General features: G+C 31.4%; 3 protein-coding genes across 10 annotated transcripts; 1 reads left to right on the forward strand and 2 right to left on the reverse strand.

Moving 5' to 3' along the window:
• Window positions 1-1,994: 1,994 nt before the first annotated feature.
• Window positions 1,995-7,450, reverse strand: LOC109537084 (lipopolysaccharide-induced tumor necrosis factor-alpha factor homolog). Of its 4 annotated transcripts, XM_019903643.2 has the most exons (4): window positions 6,578-7,450; window positions 6,412-6,511; window positions 6,216-6,339; window positions 5,975-6,158 (listed from the first exon to the last, which is right to left on the reverse strand). In XM_019903643.2, exons 1-4 carry the CDS (start codon window positions 6,590-6,592, stop codon window positions 6,053-6,055), a joined length of 345 nt encoding a protein of 114 aa, XP_019759202.1. In that variant the 5' UTR covers window positions 6,593-7,450; the 3' UTR covers window positions 5,975-6,052. The 4 variants fall into 4 exon arrangements, 1 of the variants encoding a protein (XP_019759202.1); XR_007281367.1 differs by lacking the exons at window positions 5,975-6,158; window positions 6,216-6,339 and adding an exon at window positions 1,995-2,416 and having other exon boundaries at window positions 6,578-7,423; XR_007281368.1 differs by lacking the exons at window positions 5,975-6,158; window positions 6,216-6,339 and adding an exon at window positions 3,034-4,193 and having other exon boundaries at window positions 6,578-7,376.
• Window positions 7,451-7,652: 202 nt separating this feature from the next.
• Window positions 7,653-9,622, forward strand: LOC109537082. The gene is made up of 3 exons (XM_019903641.2): window positions 7,653-8,329; window positions 9,107-9,238; window positions 9,302-9,622. Exons 1-3 carry the CDS (start codon window positions 8,053-8,055, stop codon window positions 9,499-9,501), a joined length of 609 nt encoding a protein of 202 aa, XP_019759200.1. The 5' UTR covers window positions 7,653-8,052; the 3' UTR covers window positions 9,502-9,622.
• Window positions 9,623-10,181: 559 nt separating this feature from the next.
• On the reverse strand, window positions 10,182-17,903 carry LOC109537078. Of its 5 annotated transcripts, XM_048665968.1 has the most exons (12): window positions 17,379-17,622; window positions 14,106-14,360; window positions 13,785-14,052; window positions 13,590-13,730; window positions 13,190-13,532; window positions 12,938-13,129; window positions 12,340-12,507; window positions 11,921-11,996; window positions 11,652-11,864; window positions 11,123-11,425; window positions 10,856-11,062; window positions 10,182-10,799 (listed from the first exon to the last, which is right to left on the reverse strand). In XM_048665968.1, exons 1-12 carry the CDS (start codon window positions 17,439-17,441, stop codon window positions 10,779-10,781), a joined length of 2,250 nt encoding a protein of 749 aa, XP_048521925.1. In that variant the 5' UTR covers window positions 17,442-17,622; the 3' UTR covers window positions 10,182-10,778. The 5 variants fall into 5 exon arrangements, with proteins under 5 accessions (XP_048521925.1, XP_019759191.2, XP_019759192.2 ...); XM_019903632.2 differs by lacking the exon at window positions 17,379-17,622 and adding an exon at window positions 17,694-17,903 and having other exon boundaries at window positions 10,182-11,062; XM_019903633.2 differs by lacking the exon at window positions 17,379-17,622 and adding an exon at window positions 17,629-17,677 and having other exon boundaries at window positions 10,182-11,062.
• Window positions 17,904-18,901: the final 998 nt, after the last annotated feature.

Here is an 18,901-nt window from a genome sequence, read left to right on the forward strand (position 1 = left end):
GTGGCCTATGGAAAATTGCTCACCTTTGTAAGAGAACGAGCTTTGATATGAAAACGGGCCGGTTCAAGTTAATAATAAAAAAGATCTTCATGCCACAGGTATCTCTCATAAACAATGGTTCAAATAGATGCTGTAGTGACGAATCAGAAATCATAATACCACGTCGATTATTTGAAAAGATAATCGACAGTTTAGATCTTTGGGGATTTCGAAGGGTTTGAAGAACTAATCTGAAGTCGGATCAACATTGGAATGCAAGCACATTTCAGTATTCTTAAGAAATTGATTTAATTTAGATGATTTTTGCTGATGTGGATTTACTTTTTCCAATAAAATTAATAATAAAATGTCTTTCATTATCAATTAATAGTGCTAAATTGCTGTGAATATTTAAGAGCATTTCGCCTACAGAAATAAATGAATATTCAGTTTCTATACCATTAACTGTTTAAAACTGTCTGAATGATTATTTACAGAACATCATATCTCGAAATAAACTGTTAAAAACAGCACTAATATTAGTGTGCCCAATAAACAATTACTTTAAAGTGCAACCACCAAGCCTCTTTCTCATTTTATGTCGGAAAGTATCTGCAATTTATGTGGCTGTATTTGAAGTATTTTCCTTTTACTTTCTCTTCATTTGCTCAACATTACAAGAACCATTGTTTTATTGCGCGATAAAACATAGGATCAATTATGATAATTCAAGAATTTATAATTGTTACATTTGGAAGGTAACCTTAGTGTCTTAAATATCCCCTTTCAAGTGAAGGTTTGCTCAACATTTGCATACGCTTTAGTTTTGAAAGTCGTGATTGCTCCAAAACAACTTAAAATAAATCAAAGAATTTGTCTTTTTGTATTGAAGTGTGTAATTTTTCACTTTAAATACATTTTTCACTTTTCATACATATACATAAAAAATTACACACTTCAATACAAAACGAGCGATTTTTTGATTCCATTCTGTGTGTACACACCTATTCCTATTATAACTTAAAATAAGCTGAAAATGTCGATTATTTCGGATCTGAAGCTTCTAGTGTGTTCCTCCATGAGTTCATTGCAGTTCTCCCATCCTTGAGATGAAAAGGATCTTGAAATGCAAGCAATTTCACAGAATTGGTATTTTTTCACAAAATCTACATCTGCCCCTGATGAAATTTTTGGTCAAAAGTCAACATTTTTTATGAGCGTCTATAATAAGGAAGGTATTGTCGGATAAAGATTGTGATGGGACAAAACCCGCTTAAAATGGGTCAAACATGGTAATTATTGCGAATCTAAAGCTTCTTGCGTATTTTTCAATAAGGTCAGTTGCATCCTAGCGTTCTTAAGTTGAAAACTATGTAGAATTCGAGGTATTTAGAGAGACTTGATTTTATTTTAAATCGGCCTAATCCATATGAAATGTTCAGTTAAAAATAGAAATGCTGCATACGTGGTTTTTTGACCTCATCAGATTGTTTAGGACATACGAATCTCACCAAAATTCATATATAAATAGTTGGGGCCTATAATGAGGAATACATCTTCGATTAAAGATCTTGAGCGTCCAAAAACCGTTCAAAATGGCAGATAATTTTAATTATTTTAAATCTAAAGCTTCTGGCGGGTTTTTGAATGAGCTCGTTGCATTCCTCGCTTTCTTCAGATGAGAATGATTTAGAATTCGATCGGATCGGATTCGGATCTGAAGCTTCTTACTGCTTCTCAGTACGTTCGCTGCTTTTCCCGCTTCTTTGAGATGAAAATGATTCGACGCATTTTGAGTGAATTTATGATATGAAAGTAAAAATTTATATTTTTAATGGAAAAAGTCGACAATTTCGTCCCTTCGCTTTTCAAGCTTTTCTGGAAAATGGAAACTGTTATGTATCTATTTCTGGTCAGAACTGTGGTGTTTAAAAGCAAAATTCGCTTGTTCTATCTTAGATCCCGTAATTTTATGCATTTTTTTGATGCAGATAAAAAATAAAAAATCCTCCAACTTTGTCTTTGGGCATTTATTTGCTGGTAATAACCCTCAAAGCAATATATGTATTTGCTTTTTATGAAATCAATAGTTCAACTTAAGTTTAAATCACTCTCATGACTCTCAACTGAAACCGATACCAATGTCCCAAAATGAGCTAAAAGTAGTAACATTCTGTGGTTTTCTGTGTTGTTAACAGATATTATCAATAAAGCGTTTTTCTAAATACTGAAAACTATATCTACAATTAAAAGGCCTGCATATATATTTTTATATGCCGGTAACTCTCTAATCACGCAACATATACATATAACCGACCTATAGATTTCCATAAACTCTAAAGGATAAACCTCTTGCAGGTTCTACAGCAAATTCCCATGAGTGTCTTCTTCAATCGGCTCACGAGAATCGCTTTTTTTCCAAATTGAGATATTTTTCCTATAATATAATAAATACGAAGATTACATGATACCTCCTTTCGTGAGTCGAGGTGCTATAATGGCAGGCATGGAATGTTTATTAAGTGATAAGTAACGCTGCGTTCGTGTGAACATTGCGAGTTATATTAAAGTTTGGAAGATTTAGCTCACAATTTCCATAATATTGTACCAAGTTTCATGCACGCAACAAGCTCAAGATCAAATTTGGTTGATAGTATTTATTTAGTATATGATTGAGTGTCGAAAAAGTTCCTACAGGTATATCCAGGCATTGATAGATTCAACATGCATTTGGCATACACATTTCTAATATTTTTTCGGATGACAAATTGTTATTAAGGATTTAATTTATTAAATATTATCGAAAGTAATCAAACCCATAGGCAGTGTTTGCGCATTGCCTTATCGATCAAATGAGGCTTTGGTTGTTTAACCTTTGCCAGTTTACGCCAATGATATTAAACCTACCACGCCTTCATATCAGATGCATTTTAGCAAATTTAATACCTAATAAAATCCAAGCCCATCTCTACCTAATCAAGCGGCATTCATACATGCACATACTACGCTCAATTTAAGGTATAAGGAAGATCCTTAAAAGGACGTTAACTGTACTTGAATCTGCTATGTGTGTATTTTAATCTAATAAGCTTCAGTGTTACAGTTAGACGGACTTTACATAGAGCTATCGTGACATCGCTTTTCAACGTAACAACCTTTTAACGAAATTAGATGGCTTGTAGCCCGGCATCACTGAAACGGAACGCTCTGTACAACACTGTTTTATCATGGTAGAGGCATCGAATTCATAATCCATGAGAAAATGTTGACTTTCGTATGCAATTTGTGCTAAAGGTTTGAATTGGTCTATATGGAGGCATTCAATCACTTGGATCTTCGGGCAGAGCTTCAGGCTTAAGCAATCGATAAACATAGCTCAGCCATACGTCTAAACTCTAAAATATCTACTAAAACTGCAATTGCAGAATTTTTAAAACTTCTCATTCAATCTATTAAACAATCTATTCACTCTATTATTAACATAATTGATAATTTGATTTTAATCAGATCATTAGAATATGGAGGAAGATTTGAAACAAAAACGAGAAATCGATGTTCACAAATAAACAATGCAAGACTGACCGCATCTCAAATATTTAAATAGTCTACAAAGTAGGATCAAATTGGACTGTAAAATGTTAAAATTCACATATTGAATTTTATTTATGATCCCACCCCACAAAACTATCATCACCAAAAGCACCAATAATATTTTTTAAATAATAAAGACACAATCTGATAAATATTAAAAAATTAACAAACACAAAATATCTTATATATCAAAAGCTGCAATATCAAAGATTTCAAAATTTCTCTGTGAATAGCAGAGAACAAGCAATGCAACTTGCAATTATCACTTTCCTTCAAAGCATCGTTAATATAAGTTAAATCGATTAAATTTTTTGTGACATTAAATTGTTCAAACAATGCTCAAAAGAAAAGAGCAAACTGAGAAATAAGCAATTTGGTATTTTATCAACCATCCTTGTTTGGTCCACAACACATGCCAAGTAGAAAATTATGTGCTGAAGCTTATTACGTGAAAAAGTATGCCTTCTTGGCGGTACCCTATTCACAGATATTTGAGATTTTACACTTTGATATTCTCGCCTATAATAATAGCATTAAAAACCGATTATATAAAAAACTAAGCCGTCAAGATCTCGTTGATGGCAAGCCCAGCACGCATTGGGACGCCTTTGGTCTTCTCTCAGCTGGAAAATTCGAAAGATTTAAATCACGATTCTGAATTTTAAATCGGTCGGGTGTCGGAGAGTTTTATAAGGCGTAAAATACGATTAACAGTATTTGGTTTGTTGCAGCTAAACTTATTCTTTTCGTATTGAACATATGCAAGTTTATTAGTCTTTAACAAACTATTTACTCAATATGGCTTCTCATTTTTCGTAGCAATAATATCTCGTACCATTTGTTTCTCATTGGTTAATTTTTTCAACGCTTTGATATATGCAAAAAAAATTGTGACAAAATCCACTCTTGTATGGGTGTTCATAGCAATACTGCTCTAAGTGCAGCTTTTAGCGAACGGAATAAAATTTACAGGACATATTTTTACATTATTTCGCCTTTACTCATCAGATTTTTTAGCACTTTTAGTACCGAATAATTTAACGTCGCTGTTGTAATAATGTTTTTAATACTTTCCGTCTTGCATCTCTGAATTTATTGAATTGTATATTGATGCTTTAGATTTTTAGGCATTTCCATCAGGTAATATTTTTAAGAGAAAATGTGTTTTAAAATATTGACTATTTTACTAGATTTCGACTATTCAGAGATTACTTAAATAACGTAATATACCCGAACAATGTGTAACATAATTTATTATTTTTAAATTTAAATAAAACAGAAAAAATTTAGAGCAGAAACACATTATTTGGTATACTGCAATAAATTAATTGTTTTGTTAAATATAACTAGTTCTCCGTAAAACGTAGCAAAAGCAAATAGTTTTCCGTTCCTACATCAACACATCAATATTTAATTTTGCTTTATTGCCACATTTTTTACATTAATCGTGTATTACGATAAAAACTTTCTATACATAACAGGCTTGGCGAATCTGTTATGAATCTACGCACTTGATGTGCACAAAATTTCCAATTTTCAAGCACACGTGTAGCAAAAAAATTTATTAGGCAAACATGCATTGAAGAAATTTCATAAGTAGTAAAAATAATAAAAAATGAAGATAAGGATATATTAAATCATATATAACAAATCAAGAAAAGAGAATCAAGTAAATGAAATTGAAAACCGTTTCAACGCTATCCCAGATTTGCTGATTTCAAAATTAAAAATCTATTGATCTAATTAATGCCCAAATAATATTGATCAAAAGAAATGTGGAATTTTTTTGGGATTAACTAGTAAAAACGTGTTCTTTGCTGATATTATAATTTTCATGCATAAGTTACTATCAAATACTTTAATTACAATAAATATGTGTAAGCTTTCGAGCGAAGCACCTCTGAGGATGCGAGGCAATCGCGCATTGCGAAAGTACCAGAAACAAATTTCCACGGCGCCTTAAAAACACGAAAAACTCACCACTTTCAAGCAGTCCGCGAGAGTTTAACTATTTTGATTAAGTTGCTTGACAAGCTTAAAAAGAATGTGAATGCCCTGACAAAAATAAGACAAATTATAACTCATAAAACAAGACATTTTAAACAGATTTTTTTAAATTAAAGGGAGTTTAACTCTTTTGATTAAATTACTTAGTAAGATTAAAAGGAATGTGAATGCTCTGCCAAAATAATACAAACTATAACTCAGGATATATTTTAATATAAGACAATAAGACAGGATATATTTTAAACATTTTTTTTTATTTAAGAGATCAGTAAAAGGCGACAAGTTTAATTTTGGAAATTATTTTAATAATGAATGATGTTTTCAAACCAATATATTTATGACCTTTCGTCTAAAAATATCACTAAATGCTGGTAATTTAAAAGAAAACACGTGTGAGTGCAAAACCAATACATATATGTACTTCCCCAATAAAAAAACATTTATATCACATATAAATTAGTCAATCGTAATTATTTTAATTATTATTATACACTCCCAGACAGGCATCGCAATGTGAGCAGTAATGTTTTCGGCTCATATAACTCTTTTTTGTATAAGGAATCCAAAAGCAACAGATGCATCTGGAAATATAACTCAATTAGTCTATTTTGTTAAGTATGTAACATTGAAATATCTACCCGATAGCGAACAACAGCAAAGCTAACAAATGGGTTCTGACTTTGGGTGAAGAACGAACGGTTGTAATTGTGTAATGATGGCAAAAAGGACATGTAAGGGATACTGAATGTGGCCCCCATGCAACTAAGGGATGTTGATTCAAAACCATGCGGTTAAAAAATAAGACATTTATTCAATTATTATTTGAAAATTTACCATTAAATTGAGCGGGTAAGAGTTCGGGTTTTTTGAGTTGCAATCCTGCCATTTGAGGCGGAGCTTTGGATATGTGCGTCAGCTTCTCATCAGCTTGGGTCTTGAGAATGAGCATATTGTAGAAAATAATTAAAACGTGGTATAATAAGAAACATTAAAGACTTACCTTACTATGCAACATAATAGTCAGATTTTCGAATAGTGATTTCGTATATTTTGCCTTTTATCGCTGTGTACGATATATTCACAAAACCTACCCAAGAGTTCGTTTTAAAACGATAAAAAGTGATCGTATCATACGATCGTATGATTATCAACTGAAATTGCAACTATTGAAGTGCTAATTATTAAGAGTCGAACACTGAAAACCGTATTGTTGTGCTTAACATGGCATACACATTTAAGTAAATAACTGCAACATATCACATGTTATTATGCAATTGGATTGCAGTCATTATTGTGAAAAGTACCAACATATGGACAAACAGAGAATACATTTGTGTTTACCCAACAGTGTACATCGGCTCAAGGTGATCGGGATTTTATTCATCACGTAATATTTTTGAAACAATCAATGTTTCAAATGGGTCTGTTTAATCGAATATATACGAATAAATATCTCTAGAATACGTTCATTATCCATTTAACGAAGAAGTTACGAGAGACCGATGTGCTTAACAAGATGTACATATTTTTCTGTGAAATATATAAGATTTTATTTGCCAACAGAGCGAACAAGATAAGGAAATATTTTTAAAAAATTGCCACAGAACAAACATGGATATAATGCATGTTTGCAGAAAGGAGAACATGTTTAATATGATTTCTTAACACCTTAAAGAGCACAAAAAGTACCATAATTGTAGTACTTTTCATTTATAAATTTCTGTTTCTAAGAATTTAACTCGCACAAGCATAAATAGAAACAAAAAATTGAAACAACCACCTGCAATATCTAGCATTTACTTTCTATACAGACTTTTGCATTAAATTGGTCTCAGTTTAATAGACTTAGAACTTTAAACGGTTGCCGTTGTTTACTCAATGCTGCTAATGAAAATTGGTTTGCCTGTTAATTAGTATAGAATAATTATATTATCACTGAGTATATTTTCTCTTTTTTTAACCAAACATTCAATTTGCCGCGCAGTAAGATTAGATACAAAGGTTATCTATGGATTTCCTGGAATACTGTTTTCAAAACCGTGATTTAATTTGCTGTTCTCGAAAAACATTCGTGCAAACATCTCTTGTGTAATATCAACAATTACTACAAGGGAGTAAAAAGTGTTACTAGAAAGATTTATTAAATCTCTTCTCGAAACCAAATTTCCTCCAGATTTCTTGAGCGTCTATTATGAAAACAAATTACATATATTAACATTAATTTAAATTAATATTCAGGGATATCCTTTCTGAAATAAAAAAAAATATTTGAAGGATTCTACACGCAGTCATAAATCAAAATAAATAAAAAAGATATATGATATTTTTCATTGTTTTAAAGTAATTTAACCCTGAAACTATATGGGTAAAGTAAGTTTTTAAAATACATTAGTCATCCGTTATCAACTTCACGATTATTTAAATAATATAGCAAAAACAACAGCCGATATACACAAACGTGCACCTACGAATTCTATGCGATTGCAAAAATTTATTATTCATTCGCTATTGTTACTAGTAAATATTGTGTATTGGTGTATTTTTGAAATTGTTTCAACTCGTTGTTTAGTGGTTGTAATCTGTATTTATGTACCAGCAATTCAGCTAATTGCGTTATTACGTTCGTTGCTTTTCCGGAATAAACAACATATAACACACAAGTGGAAAATGATGGTCAAAAGTGCAGTTGTTACTTTAATAGGTTTGATATTTATAGTAGAAAATGTATCAAGCCGACCGTTTTTAGATGAAGGTAAGTTTCATTTTTTATAATTCTTCCACGTAAACTAATTTTTTGCCAACTAACTCAATATTTTAATTATTTCTGGTTTTTTTTAGTGCATTTACCCTAATCGACATTTCAATCAAAAAAAAATTGTTTGAGGCAAATAAAGTGCGGGTAAAGTCAGACCAAAAACACAGTTCTTTTAACTTGTGTAAATACACCTGCTTTTCATTAGGGGTTTTATAAAAGAAAGTTTAAATAAAAAACTTGCTCCACAATGCAACTAAAAGATTCCTGAAGAAATTACTAAAGCAAGAATATCGAAATCCATTTGGAACTCGTTTTCAATTTAGAGTCGCAAGAACAAAAAAAATATTACATTTAAATCCATTCTACATTTATATTCATCACTGTTTTGATATTTTGTCCCAATCTGAAGAAAAAATATTTGTTAACTCTCATTATTTTTTTTATTATTTCCAACGTTATAAACTTAATTTTATCAAATTTAAAAGAAAAAATGTAATATTTAGTAAATGTGCCTCATATATTTACCAATTAATTCCAAAACGCTTTTTAAGTGATGTAATTAAATGTGCTTTTTGATTACGATAAACTGAAATATCACTTAAACAAATTTCTGGACTCGCTTAGAATTTAAGTTCTTTACATTCGCAGGCATTATAAATTAAAAACAAATTATTAAAGATGTAATATAATTAATCTGATTGCCATGTGAGGATTGAAAGTTTGCTATGATATTTTGAAAAACCATTCATGTTTAATTGCTGAACACATTTTTAGAATCAGACCCTCGTACTATTTGTTTCTATCTACAATGTCCTGAGGGAACAGTATTGTGTGGGAAACGATCAGAAGTAAGTTCAGTAGATTCCAGCAAATTAAATGTTGAAGTGCAATGCTACGATGACAACGGTAACACCAATAAATGTATTTAATCGGAATATTTAACAAATGTACTACCTGTTAATATTTTAGGGCATATTTTAACATCGAAGAACAGTACTGCGGATAATCCTTACGGACCACATGTTTATTACAAAGGTACCAAACTATCCGGAATTATAACAATACAATATCCTTTTGAAGATGATGAAGGTGTAGGCCGGAATTCTGAATCTGATAAAATTCCTAAGTCGAAACCCCAAAGTGAAATAGACGACTTGAACTCCAAATAGGAGCAGTAAAACTGTTATATAATTATTTTGTATAATTTTGTGATATATAGATTTAGATTTATTGTTGTTTCGGTATCATTTTATACGTTTTTATGTTGAAATAAATTTCGTTTCGACTGTTTTTTGGATTAAATTCGTTTCAACCACCCTGTTTTAATTTTTTTCTAAAACAGCCATTTTTCTCTCAAGTTAAGCGTTTGCTTGTTAAAACCACAAGGAATTAATAAAAAAATATATTTGAATGATAAATACAGTCAAGGGAAAAGCATAGAATTGAAGAGCTTAACAATAACAAACACAAAAAAAGTACTTTTGAAACACTTGCATCCATTAATGGTTCAAAAACAAAACATAATTTTTTATGAAAGTCGGTAATTTGAAACAAATTTAAATTTATTGACGAAATAATTTTATTAGTTATGTGTTCTAAAAATGAAGAATAGAACCAAGCAATTTCTACCATTTTATTTGAGACAAAAGGATTGATGATTTTTTTTTATTTTAATTTTTCGCATCTGAATGAAACAGAAAAAGAAGAATCAATATTCAGTGGAAACGACTACTTCAAAAACGGTGTGTTTTTTTCAAAAAATGTGGATTTGTCCATCCAAAGTACCCAAAACTTACTTAATCTGCGATTTTATAAAATTTTTGTTGGATTAGAAATAAAAATACCAGTCAAAGATACTAAGTATATATTCAATATATAAATTATTTTTTCCAATGCGAATATAAGCGAAAATATCACAAGTTTACAAAAAATTTGCAACATAGGGATCCAGAGCCTTATCTGAGTCTATAAAATATAAAAGAATATCAACAAATAAAATAATATACTCCTATCCTATGGCATATATTGCGTATCAATTTCTGCGGGGAAATTGACCTTCATTTAGATCGAAAATCAATACAAATTAGCTATTAGATGCGAGATAGTATAAGCTAACAGTAATGTAAATTTAAAAACTGTTAAAGCTCTCAGGCAATTTCAACCACAGTTCATAAAATAAAACTATGTACCTAGTAATATTTAAAAAGCAACATATGATGAAAAACTAAGTGATAAATAAATTTTCTATTTTAGATATAATCGTTTCTTGCGTTTGATAAAAAAGACTATGACTAAAATATCAACTCTAAAGTATTTCCATTAAAGTCTCGGATACACGATATAGCCAATATTGAAAATTACATTCAAGAGGGGGAAATACCAATAACTATTTACAAGTTGACGAATTTGCCAGCGATCAGTTCAACTTGGGGTTCTTTCCCTCCTGCTAGGCGACATCAAAGATTTTCTGTGAACAGAATCAAAACTATAGCCGCCTCGCCTCAACCTCTTCATAGGCCATACGGAGCCGTTCTCTAGGAGCCTATTTAGGCTACTCGCCGGGCTAGTCGACTGCACCAATTGAACCCGGCTCCTACTCGGGGACGAAAAGCTGTTACTCCTTATAGGAAAATGTTTAGCCATGGTTTTGCTCCGCAATTTGACATGATGGAACTGATCGTCTTGTAGAGCTGGCATAGGTCGTCGCTGGGGGGTTACCGATGGACGCTCCTAAGCAAACCGGCATAATATGAAATTGAAAGGTTTTTTCAACCGAAGGGAAAAACCTACCGAAGGTTTTTTCAACTTCACTTTCAGGATTTCATCTAAACTGATCACTGGGCGATCTTCCGCTCTGCTAGATAAACACCCCAGTGTACTTTTCGATTTTATTAAAATCCTGTTAGAAGGTCCTTTGGGCGGCTCGGGCATGGGCGGCGGAGGTGGTGGAGGAGGCGGGGGAATGGCAATAGGAGCCAAGGAAGAGGCGCGTTCTATGCCTACCAGTCCACTGGATTTTATGCTTTGTATCTCTTTTTTCATAGAGTCCAGTTCAGTTCGGAGACTGGTGTAGCTGGATAATTTTAGCTTCATCTGTTCGAATATTATAATCTGGTAGATATATCTTTCAAGATAGATAATTGCCATTAGGCAATATCTATCTTACACCATTTTTTATTATTTCTATTGGAGTAAATAGAATTTCCACGAAGCAAAATAGAAAACTAAACCGATTTGAAAGAACAATATTATTCAACATTAAAACTTACGAAAAGCATGTAGAAAGTATACTTAGTTAAAAATATCAAACCGTACTAACCTGTTCCATTTCTTCATGCAATTTCGTCATATTTTCCAGATGTTTTAATCCATCTTTTCCACCTTCCATTAACTTGGCAATTTTCGCATTGACCTCGTCTAGCTTTTTGTTCAAATTTTCAATTTCCATTTTGCAGATTTCGAAGTCGCACGAACTTTGAGAGCATTCCAACATCGATCTATCGTTAGCCACCTGACAAATCGTGGAAAAACTCTACAAATTGACAAGATATGCGTGATTTATTCGAATTACCGGAAAAATGTACGTACATTTTTAATTTGAATTCCCAACTGAGTGCATGAATCCATTACTTTTGTGCTCCATTTAGCCGATGCTTTGCTATACCTAATATAGATTTTTGGGCTTTAAAACATTTTCAGACTTTCTGCTAAAAATCTAAGTAGCGCGTTTTGAAAAAGTATACAAGACAAACACTTTTAACCATAAATAAAGGTGGGAAGTCAGAAAATCAAAGCGATAGTGCATTTAAGACATCTCTAAAGGTTTAGGCGATCATAAAAAAACGGAAGGAAAACAGAGAGGATTAAGTTATGATTATTAAAGATGACCTAGTTGAAATTTAAAATCAACCTATTTTAATACTATATCTACTTCTCAAAAAAATTAGTGCAAAAATTATTAATCAATTGCTCACTAGAAGATACGCTAAATGAGTAATTAAATTCACCTTTTTATTTTATTTACCATCCTGTCGAACATCCCCGGTTGTATTGTGGATGATCTCATTTCACAAGAATTGTTAAGTGCTGACCGGCGACTATTTGATAATTTTGCAAACGATAATGTTTTCGGAGACGTTCTATAGTAACTCAGTCTATTAATTCTAGGCGACGTTCTAAGAAATATTAAAAATTAGTTAGCAATTTTCAGTAGATAAAATTCCGCAGCGTAAAAAGGCCTTTTTAAAGTATTTAAAGCACATTTCTAATTAAGACTACGGCTTTTCATACGACCATCATTTGTTGGAACATGATTTGTGCCATTTGTGAATTGAAAGTCACGTGAATGAAAATATCGAGGGACATTAAAATAAAAAGACCAAAAAACTTAGCAACATATATGGCTTAGAAAAAGAGTCCAAGTAGATTAATTTACTCTGATACTCGAAAATATTTTTAAAATAAATGTTTAGGTACATATAAATAAAATGAAAGCTTGTATAAAAAATACTTGTACTGTACTTAGTTATTACTTGCACCTATTGATTTAAAAAAACAGTTTTTGTTCACAGAAGTCCTATTAGCTACAGAATCCCATACTTTTACCTGTTTATAGTCAGAGGTGTTTTCTTTTTGGTACTTCCCAGTTGCTTAAAACTATTACTCTTATACTTGTTGATAACTTTTTCGGCGACTGGTGGAGTGTTTAAGTTTATGTCTTCTAGCCTGTGGGGAGTTCCAACAAGGCTCGTCAATTCAACACTATTGTTTAGAAATTGGTCTTTCAGCCTTGCTGAGCTATACGAGACGAAAATTAACTGATTTAAATCAAAACGCATTTTCCGTGTTCAAACTAACCCAGGTGTGTGATGTCCAATCTCGTTCACTGGCTTATTGTTAAATAATTTTTTAACACATGGCTCCAAATTTTTCTCGATCACGTCGCTTTCCTTTAAATTGCACAACTTTTCCTCCTGTATGGGAGTAGAGCTCGATTTCAAATCGAATAGATGTGGCGAATAAAACATGTCGTCTACACTTCTCTCCTTCTGCCACCGGGATATTTGAGCGTTTATCTCCAGATTTACAGCATCCTTTTCTTTCAAATAAGGGTTAATGTGTATTTCTTGAAGTTTGTCGTTTTGCGAGATTTTGGTGCTGCTTGAAACATGTGCCAAATTATTCACTATTTTATCCATTTCTGAAACATTTTCATTCGTGTAAATGTAACTAAAAGCGAGCATTCTCTAAAACGAACCTTGCGAATTTAAGTTGTTGTCTGATAACTTTTTGTGTAGTAGTTTAGGGGTTTCTGTAATGGTATGTTTCATTTCGTGTCTCAGTTCATCTTCATCCATTGTTTGCGTGCTCTTATGAAAAGACAAGACCTTTTCCGTACCTGCATTTAATTTTAGAGTTAAACGAAGTGGTCCAGAAAACACTCCCTAAGTACCTGGAGAATGTAATTTGGAAATACTGGAACTAAATCGTGGCCTATTGTCAATATCTTTAATTGAAGAAATGTGATTGCCATGTACTTCAGCATCTAGATCAAATAACACATTTAAATTTGTGGTGTTCCAAGTACCATTTAGTCGAATTTCATTCTGTCTGTTCAGGCTGCGTCGCTTGTTTACAGGGGTTAATTCCACGGAAGTATTATTTAAATAAGGGTCCAATTTAGCGGAGGATTCGATTGCACTACTTAAGATAACATCCTCCTAAAAACCCATTAGTAGCGAAACGAAGAAATGCGTTAATTTAAGGGCGCTACCTTGACATGAGATTTTTTGGCTGGTGTATCCAATTCGAATGAATCTTTTCGGGTGCGAATGGGTCGTAAAGGTGTAGAGTATTCTGCATCTCCTGCATCGCCCATTGTATCTGACATGCTGTTACTTTGAAGTAATTTTATTTTATCTATTTTATTGGAGGATGATGGCTTGCTTAATTGGGCAAGTACAGAACTTCCACCAAATTTCGTATTCTTGCCGTGCTTGCGATGTTTTTTTTTCCTTGGCATTATAATCTAACGCCAAATAATACATGTAAAAAATAGGCTAGTGAAAACGCGCAAAAATCTAAAAATGTTAGTATTTTCAAGAAGCACTAAAGAACTAATTATAATATTAACTACGTTGAAATCGTGCAAATTGCGTTCATCCATATAACACACATAGTAAAATCAAATGGCACCAGAAGTAAGATCAAAAAAGATTTACATTTTTCAATCAACAGGCAGTTATAACTCGTTAGTTGCAAACTCGAAAATTTTGCATAGTTAATTACATTTAATATAATAGTATTTTACCTATGGAAAACACACAATCTCGTGTTAAATGTTACATGAATATGAGTTTCCTGCCAGGAAATAGAGCAAAAATGTGAAATATCGACACAACTTAGCTTTTAATGGTGATTGAGAAACAACGAATCCGAATGATTTTCCTTTAAAACGATGTTTTGATAAACAAAAAACAAGTATTTACTATTATCTATTAAGGTAAATTACTCCAAATACATATTTAAACAAAGGTTTTAGCTCTAAAAATTGATGACTGGCACTAAAAATATAACATCTATAACGTGAAAAATGATAAATGCATCGGTTATTACAAAAAAAACAGTGCAATTCTTCCCACATTTTCTCAAATAGTAGACAGTTATGTAAGAACACTGCCGGCTTCTGAAACTTGAACAATTGCGGCTCGCCAGTGCAAATAAATAGCTTTGCCGTTCGTTTGTATGTTAAATTTTTAGATTAGTAGTATTAGATGCTCATTTATTAGGTGCTCAGATTTTAGTTTTATCTAAATATAGCACGAATAGTTGTTATTAAGTAAAAAAGCTATATTTTAAGCCAATTATTTAAATATTACAAGAATAATAGCTCCCATATTAACAATGACGCAGTGGGTTTAGGACAAAAATATGCATATGCACACTATCTACTTTTCAGAAAAACAAACAAATTGCCTAGAAGATGACTTAAAATAAAACCGGAACGTTGACAGATTCGCTAAAGTAGAAGGTGGTGCATATGTTTGTCCAGAATCGGATTGTAATACAAATTTTTTCAAAAGCATCAACAATTTTTCAATAATTTTGCCAAATACTCGAAATTGCAGAATAAAACAATCTGATAAAAATGTTAACACGTTATGCAAGAATGTCTTGAAAATATGCATACGCTCAATTAGTTCACCATGATGTCCAGATTTATACTTTATATAATATTTACATTTGTGCGACTTTAGTAACTAAATTAATTACTTTTCGGTTTTCTATAAATCATCATCAGGTACCAGGCATATTCCAATAATAATTTTTGTATTCATAAAATTAAAATGTTTGACTTTGCACTAAAAGAATTTGACTATACACTTGCTTAAAATGGTTTCGTGTTGCATTACAAGAGACAAGAATCACTTTGAGAAATGAGGCAATCATACAATTACCTAAATTGGGAAATAACCATTTATAATGTCCGGTGTAATTGTGTTGTTGCTGGAACCGGCTGTAATTTTTTTGGCATGATTCGGTGATATTACGTAATACTGAAAAAATGCTTTTCAGTGTCTTTTTTTCATTCTATTAAGCAGAAACCGAAACGCTGGCAACACAAAGTGTCTGGCACACTCTGAAATTACACCAGAAATATATAATTAAGAGATGTTGTAGGATCATTAAATCTAATACCATCGTCTAATCTTCCATCACAAAAAGATTTTCCTTGGCTTCTTTCGTGCAACAAGGAACGATTTAATTGTATAAAAACATTTTCAGTTAAAATTTGTCTGTTATTTGGAATGATTTGAAAGTAAACTGAAACTGAATTGGAAAAATGTCATTTAGGAGTGAAACCCAGGAAATATGGAGACAGAAAGAAAAAGCTACCGAATATTTCCTACTTGTCGACGCATTTTTACAATTAGGGATTAAACGCATGGTTTATAAGAGCTTAAATTATTTTATTTTGACGTGATATATAAAAGCCCTTGATCCTATATTTTATTTGTGTTGTCTCATTCGTTTAAAGAAATTATTAAAATTATCCTAGATACGGGCAAAAAACGGTCAGCCAATGAACAAACAAATTGTTGCATATTTTTCAGGAAATTGGTCATTTGTTCTCTACCTTTTTTCATTCTCTAATTTTTAATTAAAATCAAAAACAAAAATTTGTAGAAAAGCAGTGGTGTAAAGAAGATCAATTGGGAAGTGTTTCCAAACGGATAAAAATATTACGAAATTTTTCTCAAATGAATTAAAAACTACGCGAAATCGATCAGCTTTTCAAAATATTGCAAATTTATAAAATTCTACATTGAGTTAAGATCGTTTTTATTCATTCAGATATCCCCAAACTGGCCCTCGGTGCCATTGGCTAAACTAATAATATACATATTATTATCATTTTATTGGCATGTAAGTATCTACAGACTGAGTTTTATAATACAAAATATTTGGAGCAGTGAGCTAACAGTAATTTTTCACAAATCTTTCGAGGATTTATTATTTTCAATATGAGAGAATGAAAACAATAATTTTCACTCTTCTTGTAGCAAATGCTATTTATTCGGTTGTGTTACTTAGATAAACTGCATATGCTGGTAATTGATCGTGCACAACAAATTGTTATCTTGAATATTCGAGAAGATTAAACCGAGCACAAGTAAATAAAGCAACAAGTGCTAAGTGCAAACATAACGTTCAGTGCAATGCAAAAGTCCAAACAAGCAATGTTGACTGTTGCAGGATTCCCACAAAATGCAGCTAAATGTGGCGGAAAAGTAAAATTTTTGGGTCTCACAGAGGGGATGTTTTCATAATGCAAAAATATGAATCATGTTGACATAATATGCCTTGAAAATTAATTCAAATATTTCTTAAACGAGGAGCTATTGAGGAGTTTAATCCGTGATTTTTTATGCAATTTTAGCTAAGTTTGCAAGACAGAGCGTTATAAAAATAACCTAAACAATATTAAATGAATGGGTAAAATCTTCGTGGATTGCTTATATGAAAAATATCCATACTCGCCTACCTGCTTGCAGATATCGCTAAAATCCTGATAGGTTCCAGGGTATTTTGTTCTGATTCTGATCATATCAATATGAGCCCAAGTTTGAAGGATACGTAATGGCAGTTACGAATTAGTTAGTAAAACACATGTTTATAAAAAAAACTACAACCCCTGTTAAGTAAGCTAGACTAAACTAAATATTGCAAAGGAATCAAAAAGGTAAAAAATGAATTCAAAAGTTTTACACCACAAAATGAACACAAATACACACCCATAAGCTAACCCACAAGTAGCAGTACGAAGATTAAAATACTTTAATATCGGCATCGTTCTTACCTTTCGTTCAGTGAATTTCTGCTATTTCAGTGATATGAAGAGCACATTCAAGCTCTAAAAAACCATGTTTTCACTCCCGAAAAAATTGTTTTTAAATAAGTGATCTGACAGAATGACGGTTATAAATTTATGGTATTTAAATTTCTAGCTGGACAAACTGTAAACGCACAATGTAGTAACTTTCAACGGCATTGCCAAGTCTAGGACATTTCAGACAATAATAATAAATAAATAAAAACTAATGTTAGGCTTATAATCATACTAACCGAATATATCAATTTTGAGAATTTATGAAATTCTGAAAAATAAAATTTTAAAAACATAAAAGGCATTAAAATTATAAGAATAAAGAAAAGACATATTACATTTGCGAAAATCATGAAAAGCAAACGGTAATGATAGCAAAGAAATTTAATAGTTAGTAACATTTTAAAAGAAAGTAAGTAAAATGTTAGTAAAGTTTAAAAATGATATATAATACCGCGGTTGAAGCGTTTATTCCCATTTATTTTATTTTCAAAAAATTGTTTTGGGGAGTGAATACTTAAGCTTCTGGTCGAGATTCTTGCAAACGAAAGCTTGCAATTGAGCAAAATATTTATGTGAAACAACTATAACAGACTGTAAAATATATAATTTTGAATTTAAAACACTATTTTTAAATGTTAAATTTGGACAGAGCTCTGGAAAGTCTTGAAGATGTCTTTAGATATCACATATACATAAACTTAGTTTCGTTATTTGCTGATTTCAAGAAATAAAATCGGAATTATTCCCAGAGACATTACTTAATTTGTACTTACTGTAAACTGTAATTTTTACATTTACTTGTAATTTGGTGTTTCAATTTCGTATAAAAATATTTTGATATTTATTCTTGCTTAATTACTACCGTATTTTTGTTAGACCAGACTCGTGCACGCGCCCTCGATTTTATTTATCCTTTTAATATTTATAAATTAGAACGTTTTTTTGCATTAGAAAAAAATCAAATTACTTAATAAAAAAATGCTTAAGGATAATATCATATCATCCCATATTTATTATATCAAATTATATAATACCAATAAAAGTTAATATGTATTTTGTATTACACGCATATTTTGTAAGTTTTTGTCTTTGTTTTCTAAAGATAAGTTGATATAACATGGCAATATGCATTTTTTAAAATGTTTTGTACTTTTTCTGTTTTAAATGTTTCTTAGAAA

This window comes from Dendroctonus ponderosae, unplaced genomic scaffold (assembly GCF_020466585.1).
Source record: "Dendroctonus ponderosae isolate FM_Combo_2020 unplaced genomic scaffold, Dpon_F_20191213v2 Dpon_F_20191213_4, whole genome shotgun sequence".
Classification (NCBI taxonomy): Eukaryota; Metazoa; Arthropoda; class Insecta; order Coleoptera; family Curculionidae; genus Dendroctonus; species Dendroctonus ponderosae.